Source organism: Electrona antarctica (assembly GCF_951216825.1).
Source record: "Electrona antarctica genome assembly, chromosome: 12".
Lineage (NCBI taxonomy): Eukaryota > Metazoa > Chordata > Actinopteri > Myctophiformes > Myctophidae > Electrona > Electrona antarctica.
Window position 1 is genome coordinate 22,268,718 of NC_136793.1, and position 18,682 is coordinate 22,287,399.

Sequence of the window (18,682 nt, forward strand, 5' to 3'; positions counted from 1 at the left end):
CAACACTGTATAAACGGGAATACGACGATCTGCTATTTTTACTCTTATAGTGTAACACTCTTGTGTGATGAAGTAGGGCATTCAACAAAAAGTTTAAATATGGAGATACAAGCCCCATCTGTGCCATCACTAGTTGTTGATGTGTGACTGACTGGTTTGTGACTGGTTATACTGTACCTTTTGTCTAATAAAAGTATATTTTCCTAAATCTGGAGATTATGGATAATTCATATGTAAACTAGACCGATATTCCTCTGCTCATTACTGTGCACAAATGTACCATATATACATACATCTTTGTATGTGAGCGCAAAATGCATTTTGAGAACCCCCAAATCCCCCCCATCCCCTCTAGCACCTTCAGGTTCTGGCTAGGGGAAACACTGGCAAGAATTAGTTCTTCCTTTTACGGAGCAGAGAGGAAATGGAAGTCCTCAAACAAAAACATATGATTGTTTGATGCTTCATTATGTCATTGGAGCACTGGAAAAATAAAATGGCTCATGTTTTTTGTAGCGCCACGCCCATCGCACAACGACAATTGTCAGGCATCAACATACGATTGATTTACACTTCACTGCGTCATTGGGGTGTTGTAGCCACTAGCCAGCTCAACTTTTTTATTTGTTTTGTGCAGCAACAAGTGTCCGGTGTCGGTTTGTAGCTTCATGGCGCTGGCTTTAATTGAAAATGAATTGTAGCCTGTTGCTTTGTTGCTGATAGTGTCAATGCATTTTTACTACAAAACGTCCACACACAAAACATCGGGTCTGAACGAGGTTAATTGGGCCATTTTTAATTCAGGGTTCTGTCATGGAGGAGTATACCCTGGACAGCTGTTTAAATGTGCAACAGTCAAGACTCTCAGAGTCAGAGTACCATTTAAAGTACAGTACAGCCTCAGGCAGGGCTTGACATTAACTTTTTGAGGTACTTGTCCTATGGACAAGTACATTTCCCATTCAGTTGTGCGGGCACAAAAGTCACTTGTCCGGAGCACGAGCACACACAAATACAATTTAAATCAACTAAATGTAAGTTGTTTTTTGTGAATAAATACATGATTGAATATTCTCAGTTAATAGTTATTCAAGTTAATAGCCCTAGAATGTCTATGATCTTACATACATTTCATGTATTCCAAATACACAGGCTACACAGCCATAGATCGGTCCTATCCGTGCACCATTAGCAGACTGACCACATCGGCATTTAAACTTGTAGAACTGCGTTCCTAAGACTTGAAGTCGTTTTGGTGACCACTCTTCCACAAGCTGCACACGGACATTCTTTCCGGCGAGGGGCCCAGAATGAGTGCAGGACTGAATATATCAAAACTTCTTTTAGGAAGCACAAATGTATGGGGCACACACAATAGGCCAATATGCCATTAGACTGCACATGTGCCTGACAGATGTGGTCAGTCTGCTAACCGTGGGCGGATAGGACCGGTCTATGGCTGTGTATTTGGAATACATGAAATGTATACAAGATCACAGAAATTCTATGCTAGGGCTATTACCAATATTGGAAAGGTGATTATTAGGAAAGCCAGACAATATTGTTGGCTGCTAGGAGCGTCACAGAAAAGGTTAAACCAACAGTCACTTGTCCAACGGACAAGTAAAATTTGAAAGATGAATTACTTGTCCCAGACAACAGGACAAGCCTTAATATCATGGCCTGAGTACAGCCCTTGTGTGACACCACTCTCACTGTGAGAAAAGAGCCGAGTCACAGTGATGAGGACAATAAGAGATCACAGGAAAAGGGAGGAGTCAATGAGCTCTGATAGGCCCAATATGCTTGCGATTAAGTTCTGTATTTTTGTTAACGCACAAAGACAATAGTGACCTTGAACGCAGAGCTTGTAGGTTTACATGGAAGAGGTAGTGAAACAGAGTTTGCATGTAGTAAAATCAGCATTAAATCCCTTGTGGGTCCACTCATACACTCTCAGGAGTTAAGTATTTTGCTGTGTAGGCTTGGTAGATAAGTAGCTTAATACTGGTGTAGATACTGACTGTAAGCCTGTATGTTAATCAAATGAACCCCAGCTAATATCCCTATTTTGGGCATTCTTTAGCAGGAACATATATAAAACATAGTGGAATTTTCGTCAAACTAGCAGATCTACAATGTTTGTATATTGTCTATTTTTGGCAAGGAGAACTGGTGTAACCCTGAACAAATGAGGGGAAAAGTATAGACTCTTGGGGATCCTGGCCAAAAAAAAGGGTTAAGCTTTGTACACCAGCATTTTGAGGGAACACTGTCGTACCTTCTCGGCTCCTTGGCCATCTTTAGCGTAGATTGCCATCAGCTCTGTGGCCTCCGTATCATGATCTCCACTGGCCTGGGCCACGCCATTTACCACGACCTGCATGCACACACACAACACAATGCTTTTGATTTAAGCATTAGATAATCTTCTTATTGCTGCTTGTTGTTGTCAATAACTACAGCCCACAAACTGGTTTTCTACAAAGTAGGTTAAAGTCAGCATGCATAGCATTGACACATTCGTGACTGTGTGCCGAAACAGAACTGTTTGTGTCTCTGTGTGTCTGTGCGTGCGTGCGTGCGCGCGTGTGTGTGCATGTGTGCGTGTGCGTGTGTGTGTATATTTGATCAAATCACTTGATATCTACACAGTGACACTAATATGATATTGTGACGATAATATTAAACATTTTCTTATACATCTTCTTTATTCAGTTTCAGAATGTATAAAATGTAGGCTGTTTTGTAGTTTAACAACAATTATGGTTAAAAACAAAAGGCAGTCCGCATAAGACAGACCATATTACATACCTTAGGCTTAGTACACCATGATGTAAGCGACACAGCTGCAGTTAATCCAATTAATAATAATGGGTGCGTTAGATTTAGGTGTTTCAATGTACATTGACAATACTGATGACTCCCATCTACAGTATTGCTGCCTTGCACACCTACAGTAAATCTAGTATTCTACCACATCCATTATTAACGTCACTAGATGCAGCTGTGTTGCTTAAGCCTACCATGATTTGGAAAAAACTACAAAATTTGGATCCCATGCAAACATGTATGTAAACAAACACTCGCATCGAAAGTGGTGTGTTTTACATGTATGAGGGTCCTTTTATGGAGGACGCGCGCGCGCACGCACGCACACGCACACGCACACGCACACACACACACACACACACACACACACACACACACACACACACACAAGGAAGAGAGAAGGCTCGTTTTCTTTTTTTTGTCATACGTAACAGGATGAAAAGACAGATGGCTGTATGCAAAAGAAAACTCACCTCACATGATGACAAATGTCACCAGGTTGTGTTTACTGTGTGTGCACAATGCACATGTCTGTGATTGTGTTTAGTAGGTCAAATCCATTATCCCATTAAGACTTGAGGCCAATTCTACAAATGCCATCTAAACCAGTTGTTCTGACACTTTCAAGATCTTTTGAAAATGTTCAAAAATAGCAGATATACAAGCTCACAGCATGTCACCTCGTGCTGTGGCGCTGCAAGCTTGTATAATAGCTAACACAAAAATATAAAATGACAGTGATATGGGTGCAAAATAAATAAATACCTAGTTGTAGCAGCATACAAGCATGCACAATAATGAGGAGGAAAAATGCCTGTTTAGTTTACATATGGGTATGTCAAGATTTAGGAAAAACACTTTTATTGCCTCCAGGCACAAGTATAACTGTCAGTTTATGTGGAATACCAAAGCTATCAGGATGGATCTTCTGAATGTGTTATTTCACTGATCTTTCCTTGCATGTGTGCATTAATTGCTGCATTTGCTGTAATTTCAAGCTCAAAATTATTGTTACACAATGGTGTTGCTTACCAAAAAGAACAGATCTACAAGCAATCAATGCGTTGCATCACATCGCAGATATACCTTGTAAATCTTTCTATTTGGGACGTGGGATGTTTTACAAACTGTGGGTCAAAATGTTCATCAATAGAGACTCAAAACAATAACGTCTCTTATAGTGGAATAATGGGAAGAAAATGGCTGTACTGTTTCTATTTTACTGAGCCAAGAAAAGGAAACCACAACAGATTCCAGATTATCTTGCCAAACTAGTAGGCCTTGGGGATAGTGTCACCACTCCACTAAAAGACAGCACTGGTCAAAACCCCACGTTATAACCCCACTGTATTATTTGATACTTCAGGCGTGCGTGACTGTAGTTTGACTTATGAATTGGTGGTGGAGCTTTTGTCGTTTGACCTACATCAGGCAATGGTAGTGTAGGAAATGGAAACAGGAGCAGTGACTTGCTCCATCTGGGCATGGATGAGACAGCAGTCTTCCACATGCACACAACACAGACTAGTAGTCATGGAAGGTCTTGTGTGTGACGCACAGAATAAATGACTGTGTGTGCGTGTGTATGCGGGAGAGAGAGAGAGAGAGAGAGAGAGAGAGAGTGAAGAGGACTGTAATTACAGAGCTCCAACACCTGTCTTTATCATCATACCATTCATCATGAAAGATTTTAAACTGTTTGTGCACTCCTGAAAATTGAGGACATTTTGCTAGTCCTCACATTTCTATAGGAATAGGAAACCATTCACACATACACATGCATGGACATGCATACCGGGATAGGGTAGAAATCGGCGCCGTGTTTGCTCTCCTCTTCATATTTGCCTCCTTCTCCGCCTCCATCCATCGACTTAGAGGTGGTGTTCTTCCCCACGCCCATTCCTTTCTCCTCCTCGTCGGCAGCGGCGCCTTCCACCCCTCCTCTGTCTCGCTCTGGTGTGAATGTGGAAGTGCTCTCCCTCAGCCTTCTTTCATCGTCCAGGGCTGATACATGCAACGGGGGAAGGGGAGAAACACAAGGGACAGAAAGAGAGGGAGGGACACATGAGTTGAACATCTGGATGCAAAAGAGAGAGAAAAACTCTGAATGGTTCAGAATTTCTAACTTCAACTAAGGTGGAGTGGACCACCGTGGAATCCAGCTTTACAGTAGAAGCTGGAGACAGTTCCTAGCGCCCTCTGGGCTGGCCTCAGGTCTGCGTTAGTCCACACGGGACCGCCTCCCACGGTATACTATAGAGGTAGCCGTTTGGTGTTAATACTCGACCGAGGATATTGGGAAAGCAACCTTTTTGAACTGTTGACAATTAGTTTGTAGTACTGCGGGTGGCCATGCAGATGGGACCAATGGTAAGAGACAAGAGCAACCAGGGTGGTGGCAGAGATGAGGAAAACAGGAGGAGGTGGCACAAAGGAGGAGAGGAATGAGGGAAGGGGGAGAAGATAGGAGGGAGATGGGAGCGGAGAGACACAGGACAGAAGCCTGGAAGGTGAGTTTAATTGTTCGCAAAGGGTGTTTGTGGTATTTCTGCTGTTGCGTCAAGTCGTGTTTAGGTACAATAAGGTCTTGGAGTTGTGTTCACGGCCTTCCTTCTGACAGCATGGCGGCTACTGCTTTTGGTTATAAATTGACCTTCCTTGAAACATGCCCAATGAAAACTGTCAACTCACTACGGCCTTGAGGCTAAAATGAATGCTGCCTACCTTTGTGTTTAGGTAATAAATATGCACAAAAATTGGCAAAATAATAAGCATTAGTGCAGCTCAAAGGGGGTCTATCCTATCTCCTTCCAACCTTCGTACGTTCGCCTGACACCTTCCTTATCTCCATCATCTCCTCTCTGCACTGCTCATCACATTCACCCGTTCCTTTGCCTAACGCCCCACCTGACCTAATGACAGAGCCCCCCTCTCCTCCCTCCCCTCCCCTGCCGACCCGGGCAGTCACTCTGTGTCCGGCGGTGTTGTTAGGTAGGTGTTGGATAGGTGTAATACCTAGTTGACACATCCCATCGCTCCTGGCGAGCTGGGCAGCGGGGATCATCTGTGAGGGAGTGGGCATGGGGCGAGACAGAGGAGTAGGTGGAAGGACAGAAGAGGAGAAAGGAGAGAGAGATAGTGTGAGAGAGAGAGAGAGGAGAGAGAGAGAGAGAGAGAGAGAGAGAGAGAGAGAGAGAGGGGGGGGGGGGGGGAGGGGCAGAGGGTGGGTGGGGTGTTCAGGAGGAAGGGGGAGGTGAGACAGGAGTTAATTTGACAGTCAACAATTAATCACGAGCATTAAATGATGAGTAAGAGTTGGACTGGTCTATTTTCCATGAGAGTGTAACATTTTGACCCAGATTCCAGTCAGTCAGTCTCCCATCTCAAATAACACACCATCAATCTAAAACAAATCCAGTCACCTTCTGAATGTGTGTTGGACACAAATGCTGCACCTGATGTCATGAGGTGACGGGCTTGTGGCATGTCATGGAAGTCACCTTCAGCCATAATAGTGTGTGTGTGTGTGTGTGTGTGTGTGTGTGTGTGTGTGTGTGTGTGTGTGTGTGAGTGTGAGAGAGAAAAAACAAGAAAGAGAATAAAGAAGTAGAAGAAAAGAGATTTGAGGTGGAGGTTGTGACACAGACCGCATGCAGGTGCCATTCTAAACCCATCCCAGATTCACTGCGGTGGTGTACAGGTTTCTAGATCAAATACTGCAGTAAGCTGATCCAAGGATCTCGCCCAGTCAAACAATGCTGGGTGTAGGACGAGGCTCACCCTACACCATTATGTTGCACGTGCATATTCACGTGCACTTGTGCAACTGTATCAGTGTGCACCAGATTGGTTGGTCAGAAATAAAATAATTACTGTTAGGAGTGCACATTATTCACTTTCACAGGGGTTTCTTTTTAGCACCTGAATGAGGATGTGGCAAACGTTTTAGTTTTTCAATTAATTGTACAGCCTTGCAATATTCAGTAAACTATACCATCAGCTGCTCTCAGTCTCTCCTCCCACTCATTTATGTTTGAAGTTGTACACACAGCAACATGTTTAAACCCGTGGTTGGAAAGGAATTGCACTACTCCAGGGGTGGGCAACTGGCGGCCCCCACCTTCACTTAATGTGGCCCTCATGTTAATATCAGAATACTGATATAGTATTGATCTCAGCTGTTACAATTCCAAACCCGCTTTAATTACTTCATGACTAGTATTAAATGACTAGTAGGCTACTTAATGACTAGTATTAAAATGCTGTTGTCTTTTTGTGTCCAATGTAGTTATGTTAACAGTTCATAATATAACTATAACTAAATGCATTTGAAATTCAATGAAAAGTTACTTTTCAGGATTCCAATTAAAAAATAGCAAAACATTATTCAGGTTTTCAATTCAAATATAGCAACAATAGCTGATCTACAAGCTCAAAACGCGTCGCATTGCGATCTGAAAATTGATGTATCTTACTTGCACAAGAGACTGATATTCTGCCAAAAGTGTTATTTATTTATTTTATTTACATCTTTACGCAGATCTACGCAGTCATCCACTCAGTTTAGCCTTTCAAAACCCGCAATCAGACTTTAATTTAATTTGAATTCTATTATCATTAAATTCCGGAAAAACGAAATACATTGTCTTCTCAAGAAAACAATGCGGTAACATAACCACTATAGAGGGGACTCCTATTTAAAGAGTCTCCAGCCACAAATACCTGGGCATATGTATAGATGACAAACGGTTGATTCACAGTTGATTCAAGCCACAATTGTATCAGTTAGATATCATTTTCATGCACTCCACTCCACCCTTTGGCCTGCAGAGTACACCTTCTCTATGTCACTGTCTGATCACATGACATCACCCCAAGTTCTAGACTTAAAGGGGGGAACTTATTTATTATTTCCACACAAGAATTATAAGGTATATTAATGACATAGTTCAATGTTAAAAATTAGTGTTATTACCCTTTAACCTAGGAAATTTGTAGTTAAACTTATCACACACTCCTACACATGAAGTCAGCTAATCATTTGAGCAAAAGTTGCACAAATAAATTGCAATAATGTCGCACTCTCAATTTAAATTAATTGATTCATAAACAAAAGATGAATTGCCAGAGAGAAGACGATATTGGAAACATTGCACACATCTATCTCTACTTATAGTTGTTACATGTCTTAGCCGTCTATATCTGCACTTTTTACAACAGACATAATGTAAGACATCTTGCATGCCTCTTGCCTTAAATGGCACAATAGTTATTGCTCAAATAACAGAAACCTCACCACTGCAAACCACGCTGTACTGTCTGTCTTGAAATAAAACTGCCGTAAAATAAAACCTTTGGTCTTTATGCAATCTGCAGGAGTTATCGTCTCCGTACTCCGAACTCTCCGAACTCTCAGTACTACTCCACATCATGAAAATAATATTTTACGTAGCTATTCATTTAACTTATAGTGCACCTACTAGCTGACCTGATGGTGCATTAACCACATTCTGTTAGTGCAACATGTCTAGTTTAACTGAAATGAACCGCAGTGCCCCTCAGTTTCCAGTATGTCTACTACAGTCCTACCTAACATCTAACATCTAATTGAAGGAATGTCTGTTTGCATGTTTGTCTGAGGCAATGTCGCCGTCCTGAATTTGCACAAAGACATTGCCCATTTACCCATTACCATATGCAGGGGATAACGACGCCCTTTTTTCATATAATATGATCTATTAAATCGCATTACCAACACTGTACATAATTTGGTGTTCATATATTCGAACAGCCGGGTAAAGTCTAATGCAACTAATTGAAACATTTAGTCTCACCTCAAAAGTGGCATAAAAAATATTATCATTATTATTGTAAAAAGGATATTAGGTAAAAAAAGATAATACCGTATTATATACTGCATCGTACATACACACAATAATAATAATAAGTTGTTCAGAAACTCTAGAATCGACCTCAGGTCTAAATGGGTTAATAGGAGCCAATACCCCTCCTGCTTTATTTAATACTGTACAGTCCCTCACCGCACTAGGCTACACTGTGAGAACGCTCACTAAAAGAAACTGCAGCTAATTTAGATGAAGGGAACAATGGGGTACAGCCCAGATAATGTAGCTCCATCATTTTCTCACTGTAATACAGACACCTACACAGCATGCAGGTCACAGCATGCCGTCAGAAGCCCATGAATGGGCGCTGAAGGTTAGTAACATAAAACACTGTTTTGCTGTTGTTCTCAGAAGATATAGGCCTACAGTATATATGGTGCTGTGTGCATGCGTCCGTGTGTGTGTGCACGGGTACACGCACGTATGCTAGAGGGTGCTCTGGCAATACCACCACCACCCACTGACTGAGGCATTTTTCCCATCAGGCCTGCAGGCTGGCTTAAGGCCAGTGTATGTATTGTTGCTTCAAGCTTATGAGATTTGCCATAGGCCACCTTAAGAAAATAAACTCCCCCTCATCTAACTACTCTCAGTGGGATTGCCCCTTTCCAATAGATTTACAGTGGAATTACTTCTTAATGTAGTCGTTTCACAGTTTCAAAATAAAAAGTCAAGGCTCATTTGAATTGAAATACTTAACCAGACATATTAAATAGGGGAAAACAGCATAATTTATATTTTGCCACAAATGTTATTTTCAGTATCTGAAAATACGACGAGGTATCCATTTTGCGATACCATTATATTCAAAAGACTATGACTAAACTAAATCAAAATTTGCTGTCAAATCAACACTGTTTATCATTTTAGTTTAATGTAATAAATAAATTGCCTGGGCCTTTGATTGGATAAATTATCAGCAACTGAGCTGCCTACTACTGAACATCGTTGCATAATCCATCCATCTTCAACCACTTATCCGTAGTCAGGTCGCGGGGGCAACAGCTCCACCAGAGAGCTCCAGATTTCCCTCTCCACAGCAACATTAGTAACTTCATTCATTCTGGGGGATCCCGAGGCAATCCAAGGCCATTGTGGAGATATAATCCTCCCTCTCTCATCCTTGGTCTGCCCCGGGGTCTCCTTCCAGTGGGACGTGCATCGAGGACCTCCCTAGGGAGACACTCGAGAGGCATTCTAACCAGATGCCCGAACCACCTAAGCTGGCTCCTTTCCAAGCGAAGAAGCCCAGACTCTACTCTGAGTCTCTCAACGTGAATGCGCTTCTCACCCTATCTCTAGAGATCTGCAACCTTCTTCTTTCTGTCATAAATTAACCCACACTTCATGACCCTATAAGTGAGAGTAGTTACGAAGATTGCTAGGTAGACAGAGAGCTAATTCTTACATCATATTTTGTCTATAACTCTGTAAATACCATTGAAACAAGTTGAGCGACTCTGAAAACATAGCCCTACGGAGACGATGAATATTTAAAGCTGCTGATTCATGTCCCACACCTACAAAGACCTTAGGTTACAAGTTACACAATGGTTGCTCGGGTGTCATTCCATGTGCTGATGATCAGGCATAAACGTGTGCACAATGCACATGAATACAAATGCTGAAGCATGACATTCAATCATGTTTAATTACACAACAGGATATTTCACACTACAGACTAGCGCTGCTGGTTCCAAATTGCACTAAATCAGGTCAGTGTGAGGTGTCAATATGATGGTTGGAAAGAATGAAAGACATTTGCACACTCCACCAAGTTACACAAAAATAAATGCACTCGCCCAAGTCACCTCTCACTCAAACGATCATCTTCAAATGTACCATTTGAATGCATAATATGATTACATATGCTAAATAAATACATAGGCTAATAGCCTACACATGCTGTATACTAGTACATACCGTGCTTGTGTACACACTAGTGCACAAGCCCTGCACAATCCATAAAATGCTCATCAGTTATCCGACTCTCATAACCAGGTCAGATGTGACCAGAGTAAACCCCCTTTTTTACTGCACAAGTGGGTAGGACAAAGATGGCACATGCACGCATGTACATACTATACACATACCTTCTTCTGATAGGAATAGACTGCATCTATAGGGTTTAGGCATTCCTTTAATCCTGTTGTTCATTACACACAGCCCTTAGGCTTGTACTACAGGTGCACAGCGACAAAAATGTGGCAAAAATGGCCAAAAATGAAATTTTGTGGTTTTATGCAACAAGTTTGCGGTTGGCCATCATAAAAAGAGGAAGGTACTAAAGGTAGTGCTGTCACAAACAAGGATAACATCTTCTCGTCTGGTCAATGCATAGGGGCTTTTGTGAACAGCTGTGTCCGTCTCTGGGTGCCCAACACGACCAAAGCAGTTTCTACATAGCCATTTGCAGCCCTTGCCAGCGTCTTTCAGCGTTAACTTTTTGTCTCCACCAGGCCGAAGGCATGGGGAGAGCTAGTATGTTTTGCACTCCGTCCGTCCGTCCGTCCGTCCGTCCGTGTGTGTGTCCGTCCTTCCGTCTGTGAACAGCTAATCTCTGGCACCGTTAAAACAAACTCTGTCGACACTACTAGTCGAGGACCTTTCACATCAAGTTCTTTCCACACTAACCAAAATAGGGTAGTGAGCCTTGGCAAACACTAACACACTAACATGCTGATGCTACTCATTTATCAGTATGCCGATGTTCCCTTTTCAGACAAAAACATCTGTGTGCCACCTTACACGTGTTTGGGTGATATGCAAATAAATACATTTTTCATTTATATTCAATTTCACTAAGCGTAAACTAAGGTTTTTGTAAGTGCAGAATCGGACCTTGAAACGAACAACACTGTACTAGATAACCTCCTGAGGTGGTCTGAGTTCATTTGGTGTGTTCATGGGCACAATAATGTTGAGTCATCATCGGTCTAAGTTCACAGAGTTTTACCTCAACCGCTGCCACAGAATCAATTGACAGTCATGTACAGGTTTTGTTTTGCCAACGGCTTGAATTTCAGGTATATAATGACCATTATACACTATATACCTGAAATTCAAGCCGTTGGCAAAACAAAATCACCTCGCCAAAAATAGCCAATCTACAAGCTCAAAATACATTTCATTACGTTGCGTTGTGAGCTTGTTACAACTTGCAGCTAATAGCTACCTGTATTGTGAGGTTGAGCTGCTATTTTCGGCAAATGTTCCCCCACAGAGAATCATTAGTATAGTTTAGAACATGATCTTGCCTGGTCTCCCACTGAAAATCATATGCCGAATGTCCTACTTCCTCTTTTTTTCCACATTTCCTTCACACTGGGGGTGTATGACCTTCACACCGGGGGTGTAGTCTATAAATGTTTGGTTATTGTGCCTTGTTTCACAATGAAAAATAAATATAAACACTAAAAGGCTGAAGACAAGCACATTCATGGTATTGGACTTGGTATATTAAACTAATTTGCTGGAAACAAAATTCTAAAATCATAATAATAATGATAATGTACTGCTCACCCACCCACCCAAATCTGAATCCCCCCCCACCGCCCCCCCCTTTTCCCCTCACTGTATATGTTTCTTTTCCCCTTTTACCTCCATTATGATGAATTCCTGTACTGTTCTTTGTATATATAGAAGTGTCTATTTGTACGTCTCTAAATGTTTTGATGAATTGAACATGGTGGACCCTGTTGTAAACAAGTGTAATGCTTAATTGGGTCGTCCACTCACAGTTAACAGCCTTTGTATTGAGTTTGTGCTTGAAATGTACTGTAATTCTGCAAACTGTTAATACAATTTTCAATCAATCAATCAAACGTGTACATGAACCAGCAGCCCAATGTAATATTAAGTCACATGCCACCTATGGCAAACAGGGCCATGAAATTCATTGAACTGGGTCACAAACATGGATTCATGGCATGAATCCATGTTTGTGACCCAGTTCAATTTGGATCTGCCCTGGCACTGCCAGGCCAAAGCGCCCTCTTTGAGGTCATCGTCACATGATATTGATAACCTCTATTCCAGTCCAGAAGCCTTTCAACAGCATACATTTAGTTTGTTCCCTTACACCTCACGATTATGGTAGAAACATTGAGATTCAGAAACATTGTGCAGGTGAAATCTTGGTCAGCATTTCCAGTTTTCCACATGCTGCACAGAGGAAGGTTAAAAACAATGGACATAGACAACACATCAAACTCAAAATCTTAAGTATGTACAATCATCTAAGAACAGTTAGGAAAAACAGGTAGGTTTTCAAACGTAACTTAAACAGCAGATATCGCTAACCTTAGCTGTACCGGCAGTGCATTCCACAGCCTAGGTGCCCGGGCGACAAAGGCCTGATCACCCCGGGAAGAGAAAGACTTAGGAGGGGAGAGCATTTCTAAGATATAAGTAGGGGCCAGCCCAGCCAAGGCTTTATAGGTAATAATATGAATTTTAAATTCGCTCATGGAGCTCACAGGCAGACAGTGTAGAGGGTGACAGTGTGACCATTTATGTGGCGAGTCAGATTAAAAGATTCATAGAGTCCTAAATAAAATCAGTTGCAAAGGTAGATGAAGGGCAACAGACATGAATATTATATAGTCACCAGCCAGGATGACTGTCGTGCTGGGCCATAATAATTGATAAAACTACACACCATGTCATGGTGCACCCTGACAATTGAGTGTCATATTTTTTTGTTTTGTTTTCTTCCGTCAGCTGTGGGCTTCCTCTGTCTGCCTTTTCTCAACCTATCTGCCTGAGTGAGTACTAGGGCTCTAGACTGCAACCAAAAGTGTCAGTTAAAACCTGATCGCAATTCTGTGAGTCCATGGTGATTTCTAAGTTGGTCTGTCCATGCTGCATGTTCATCATGAGTGTGCATGTATGTTGATAAGACATGCATATTTAATAATCTCCTTCAAAGAGACTGGCACAATGCCATGGCATGTGCTAGGATAGCGTGCACACACAAATAACCCACAGATCTACAAACTCACAGGCAAGTTGATATGATCCGTTGTTTGCTTGTAGATCTGATTATGTCAATTTTGCAGGCAATGAACTTGGGATATATTGTGAAAGAAATCTATCTGCTATTTGCTGCCAACAGTAACTCCTAGGCATGGCAATTAGAATTTTAAATGGGGCAGAAGTAGATTGGAGAAGTATTTGCCTGCAGGGCAATAGAAAAAAAGTATTTTCAAACTGAGAGACAAGACAAGTTGATTGCGGAGAGAACTGTCTCCCACTGTGAATGAGAGGCACAGATGCTCCGTGTGTTGTGTGGTGTTGTGTTGTGTTACACTTAATTATTCAGGATCCATAAAAACCTGACTGATGTGTATATATTATACAATGGTTAATGTAACGACATATATACACACCCTCCGCTACACGATCATGTTACTATATTTAGATTGCAATAATTGTATAACTTAGGAATACCAATTATATTAATTAAATGGGCTATGAGATAAAAAACAACACAGTTGAAGATAGGAATGGAATCAATGTGTAGAGATGTTTGATGATTAACTCATTCAGAGCCACCATTGACTCCGGCGCTGCAACTTCATTGCCACCGGATACAGTGGGGTCTTTTATTTTGAAGACCCCAAAATGAACAGGAAGCAAAATGGCCTAAAGCTAATCTGGTGATCGTATTTTTAAAAGTCATCAAGATCGTTAATATTGCAACCACGAGGTAGCAACGATTTAGTAATGAGCCCCTGACATCGACGTTCTGTTCAAACACCTCAATCTGAGCCTCAATTCGATAAAAATGGTTTTAACCCATTCAGGACAGGAACCCGTTGGTGTTTAAAGCATTATGTTATACTTTAGCTATTGAAGAAATAGGAGATCTACAAGCTCGTGCTGTAGATCTGAAACGGAGCATATCTGTGGTCATCATATGGGCATACCTAACAATCTAGTATGCCAAAACAATGGGGAAATTTCCTTTTGTGTATCAAAAGTCCATAAAGCCAATTTGAATTACTTCCTTTGAACAAAAACATGATACGTGATGACGTGTCGATACGAGGCCCACATGAATAAATTAATCTTGATTTCATTCACCTGGTTGAGAGCCATCGCTGCACGTTCCTCTAAACACAGCTGGTTTTGATTACAGAACTACTCCGTTTTTAATCTCATTCAAGATGACATCCAGACAGTGTATTACTCGTTTTAAAATGTATTCAGCACGCTAAAATATGTTGAATAGAAGAAGTCAAGGGAGTGCTGCCGTGGTCCTTTGTTTGTTGAACTGAATACAGGTGCTCGTTGGAGAGGTTAAATCATGAAAATAAAGAAGAGGCATTGAAGAATATCACTATTCCAGTAGATAATGAGGCAAAAACAATTAGGTCTAATCGAAAAGGTTTATTTGAAGATAATACAAAAAAGGATAAGTCCAAAAGTAAAAGAGATTAATACAAGAGAATAAGTAAAGTACAACGATGAATCCAAAAAGAAAAGTACAAGAGTCGAAAAAGGATAGCTGTGCAAGCAGCCGATGAACCGTACAGAAGTAGAGTCTCACTTGTTCCTCGGTTTTTAGTCTGGCATATTAGCTAACTTCACCCAACTCGCATCCAGGTTATATAGCAGTGATTTCACAATTTGCAAGTCATCTGCCCACACGAAAGTTTCGTGGCCGTTTCCAAGTTCTTCCCACAAAACACATAAGTCATCTCCCACAGCTCCGACCGTCTCACCGTCTCAGAACATTTCAGAACATTTGAGTACTGCCAGAAAAAGGCAACCAGACCTGGCTACAAGTCAGGATGTTTTCACATTGCACATGAACAGAAATATAAGCACATATAACCCACCAGACCAGCTCTGGTCTGAGGGAGCAATCAGAATGTCTGTGGTGTACTGTAACACTGCACTGGTTCAGAGTGAGACAACGTGTCCCACAAAGAGCAATAACACCCAGTACAGGGTCAACGTGAATACACTCGGTCAGAGGGTCAATTAAAGCATACATGGGTCAAAGGGTTAATAGAATATACAACCCTGTATATAGAATAATACGCCCCTATATTTTTTTCACCTCACTGGAACAGAGTGCCTTGGATCCTCTTCTTTATTTTCACGCTAAAATATGTATCTGAAAACATTATAGGTTAAAAATAAGCCACAGGTTTTGCTGCCTATCTGTCTGTGAGTAACTGTGACTTTAAACATAAAACTCCATGCGTTGCAGATGTAGCGAAGCTACGTCCCATAGCCTGGAGGGATGAGACGCTCCGATTGGTTCAGAAACGAGCTTTCCATTTCAGAGTGAAACTTAAAAATAAAATGCCCCAAAAAGCTATTGCACCCCATCTTTAAGATCGTACTTGTAATGGCCGCGGGCGGTGGGGAATCATTTCATTGACGGACCACAGGTGAGCCGAGCGTTACCTAGTGACGGGGACGCTGCTATACGGTGGATATCCGCGAAACCCTTCTGAATCAATACAAATATACGCCAAAAGACAATCTTGGCACAGAGCGCCATTGGAAAAAAAGACGTCAAAAGACTATCTTGGCAGATGAGATGGATGGAAGTGGGGCAGACAGAATGCCACAGACGAAAAACAGTCTAAGTCCACACTATTTATCCATAATGTATAAATGATAGATAAGGGGTCAGGACAACAAGGCCTTTTCGTGGAGGGGTCAGTCTGAAATTTGGACTTTCGTCATTTGTTTTTCGTCTGTGGTACTCAGTTAAGAGACTATTATTTAAAATCCTAGCCCCAGGATATTGCATAAAGCCACAGTATTTGCCTACCGTCTGTTTTTGAGGGGCGCTTTAATGTTTGTCTTTAGTTCAATGTTTGTTTTGTAAACGCCTTTGATAATGAAGGGAAAACTTACAGCATAATGCGTCTCATTACGTCATATTGTCTCTTGCCACCAGGGGGCGCCAAAAGGCTCAGACCGCCACCATATATATCTTTTTTTATTTCATTTTATTTTTCTCTAAAAAAAAAGTCTAAAAAAATACGGGCCACTGAAATAAACAGTAATATAGTGACATCACACTATCAGCCCCTCCCCTAACCCCTCCCCCTTTATCATACAACTACAGCTGTGGGTGCGGCTTCAGTTCAGGTGGATCACCACCCATCAGGCAAACCAGGTATACTTAATGAACTTGTGGGCGTGCCCACATAAAAAAAACATTTTAACAAGTACTGTACACTTTTTTGAAAAAATTATACCTCCTTATATTATAAGACCTGATGATCATGTTTTAGGGTGGAAAAAAATCACGGCACTCCATCTTTAATGTTTGTGTTGGCACCGTTTGTTTTAAATCACCATTACCTCACCTAATCAACATGAGTTTGACTTTAATATATTAGCGCCCCTCACTTCACACAGGTGTGATTTTTATGGCTATATTCACCATTTCTAAAAAGATTTCTAAAAACTGTACTGTTTTGTCCTTATTTGGAGCACCTGCACTGTTTGTCCCATTTTGGAGCACCAATGGCCAAGTAAAAAAGTCCTAATATATGTAGTATACATATCATAATACAGTATATATATATATGGTATGGTATGGTTTGTCTGCAGCCCTAAAGTCACAACTGCTGCAACAACTGAACATTTGTTCAAAGATTGTTGGACAACCACTTCAGAAAGTAGAAACGTAATACATCCACGTATGATAACAGTATCCTAAGGTCCAATACTAACCATGTGTTGTATGGAGAATATAGGTTGCTACCTTCAGGAAGGAGATATGGTGTACCAGCATACAATATGGTCAGACTAAATGGTCAGACTAAAGAGGTCCTTTGTCCACCAGCCAACTTTGAGGCTTAATTAGGACTCGGAGTTGTAGTAGCCAATAGCCATGGGGTAAGCTGGGCAGTGGTCATTGCTCTTGTCTTCATGTCTTTATGTATGTATGTAATATTGTTTTGTTCTTTGTGCTATGTCAAATGTGTGTATATGTGTTCCGCATACTTGGCTCAAGTTGGCTGCTGGGTCACAAGACAAATTTCAGTGTGAACTGACAATAAAGTACTAAATCACATCATATCATATCATACATATGCATGTATCAACTGTTCATGACAAGTCATGTGTCTTTAGTACTTACACCCTTTTGCTGTTCTGACCTGCTGCAAACGTGATGATGCATAACCAGACACCAGCTTCTGACAGCATTCCTGAGGAATTTTACTGCAGTGGTCTAAGGTTCACTAACTTTCTTTTCAAATCCCACTATAAATTCTCTGTGGTTCAAGTCAGGAGACTGACACCCAGTCTAGAATGGTCCAGGACTTCCTCTGAAACCAAGCCTCATTGGACTTTGAGGAATGCTTGGGATTATTGTCCTGATGGAAGTCCCAATGACACCCAGGATTCAGCTTTCTCACAGACAACAAGACGTTTTCTCTTAAGGTTTTCTGATATTCCAGTTCATTGAATCGATCTTGCCCACAACATAGTGCAGTTTTCCAGTGCCAAAGGAAGCAAAGCCATCACTGAGCCACCACCATGCTTCACTGTAGACAAGGTGTTCTTTTCAGTATAATCAATGCTTTATTCTTCCTTCTCCAGACATACGATCCATAATATGATCCCTAGGCCCGAAGCGTTATAGTATTTTGGAGTAGACCTAATTGTGCTTTTGGATGTATTGGTGTATGTCTTGGAGTTCGGTCATGGATCCTTTCAGTGTTTAATATGCACCTTATTGTGCAAAGTGGAACCTCAGTGTCTGCTGTAACCAAGTCTTGCTGTTACTTAATAATCTGGTGGTAGCCATTGATAGCTTCCTCTTTCTGCCATAGCCACATTGTTCCTTTAACTGTTAACATTTATTATGCTTCAAACACTGCAAGGCTTAGTGTCTGAGGTTGTCCTGGAAGATTCTACAGTGGCGTCACGATCAAAGTCTCCTGTCCTGACTTGAATCCATA

At 41.4% G+C, this 18,682-nt stretch overlaps 1 protein-coding gene across 2 annotated transcripts in view; it reads right to left on the bottom strand.

Moving 5' to 3' along the window:
* LOC306934506 (solute carrier family 23 member 2-like) overlaps positions 1-18,682 on the bottom strand; it is a 49,307-nt gene that overhangs the window by 25,416 nt on the left and 5,209 nt on the right. Inside the window, exons 2-4 of one of the 2 annotated variants that reach the window (XM_079517096.1) lie at positions 5,848-5,896; positions 4,628-4,836; positions 2,282-2,380 (exon numbers count right to left, since the gene is read on the bottom strand). In XM_079517096.1, the coding sequence (XP_079373222.1) occupies positions 2,282-2,380; positions 4,628-4,836; positions 5,848-5,896 (357 nt within the window). The remainder of the gene's footprint in view (positions 1-2,281; positions 2,381-4,627; positions 4,837-5,847; positions 5,897-18,682) is intronic. The other variant, XM_079517097.1, reaches the window with a different exon arrangement.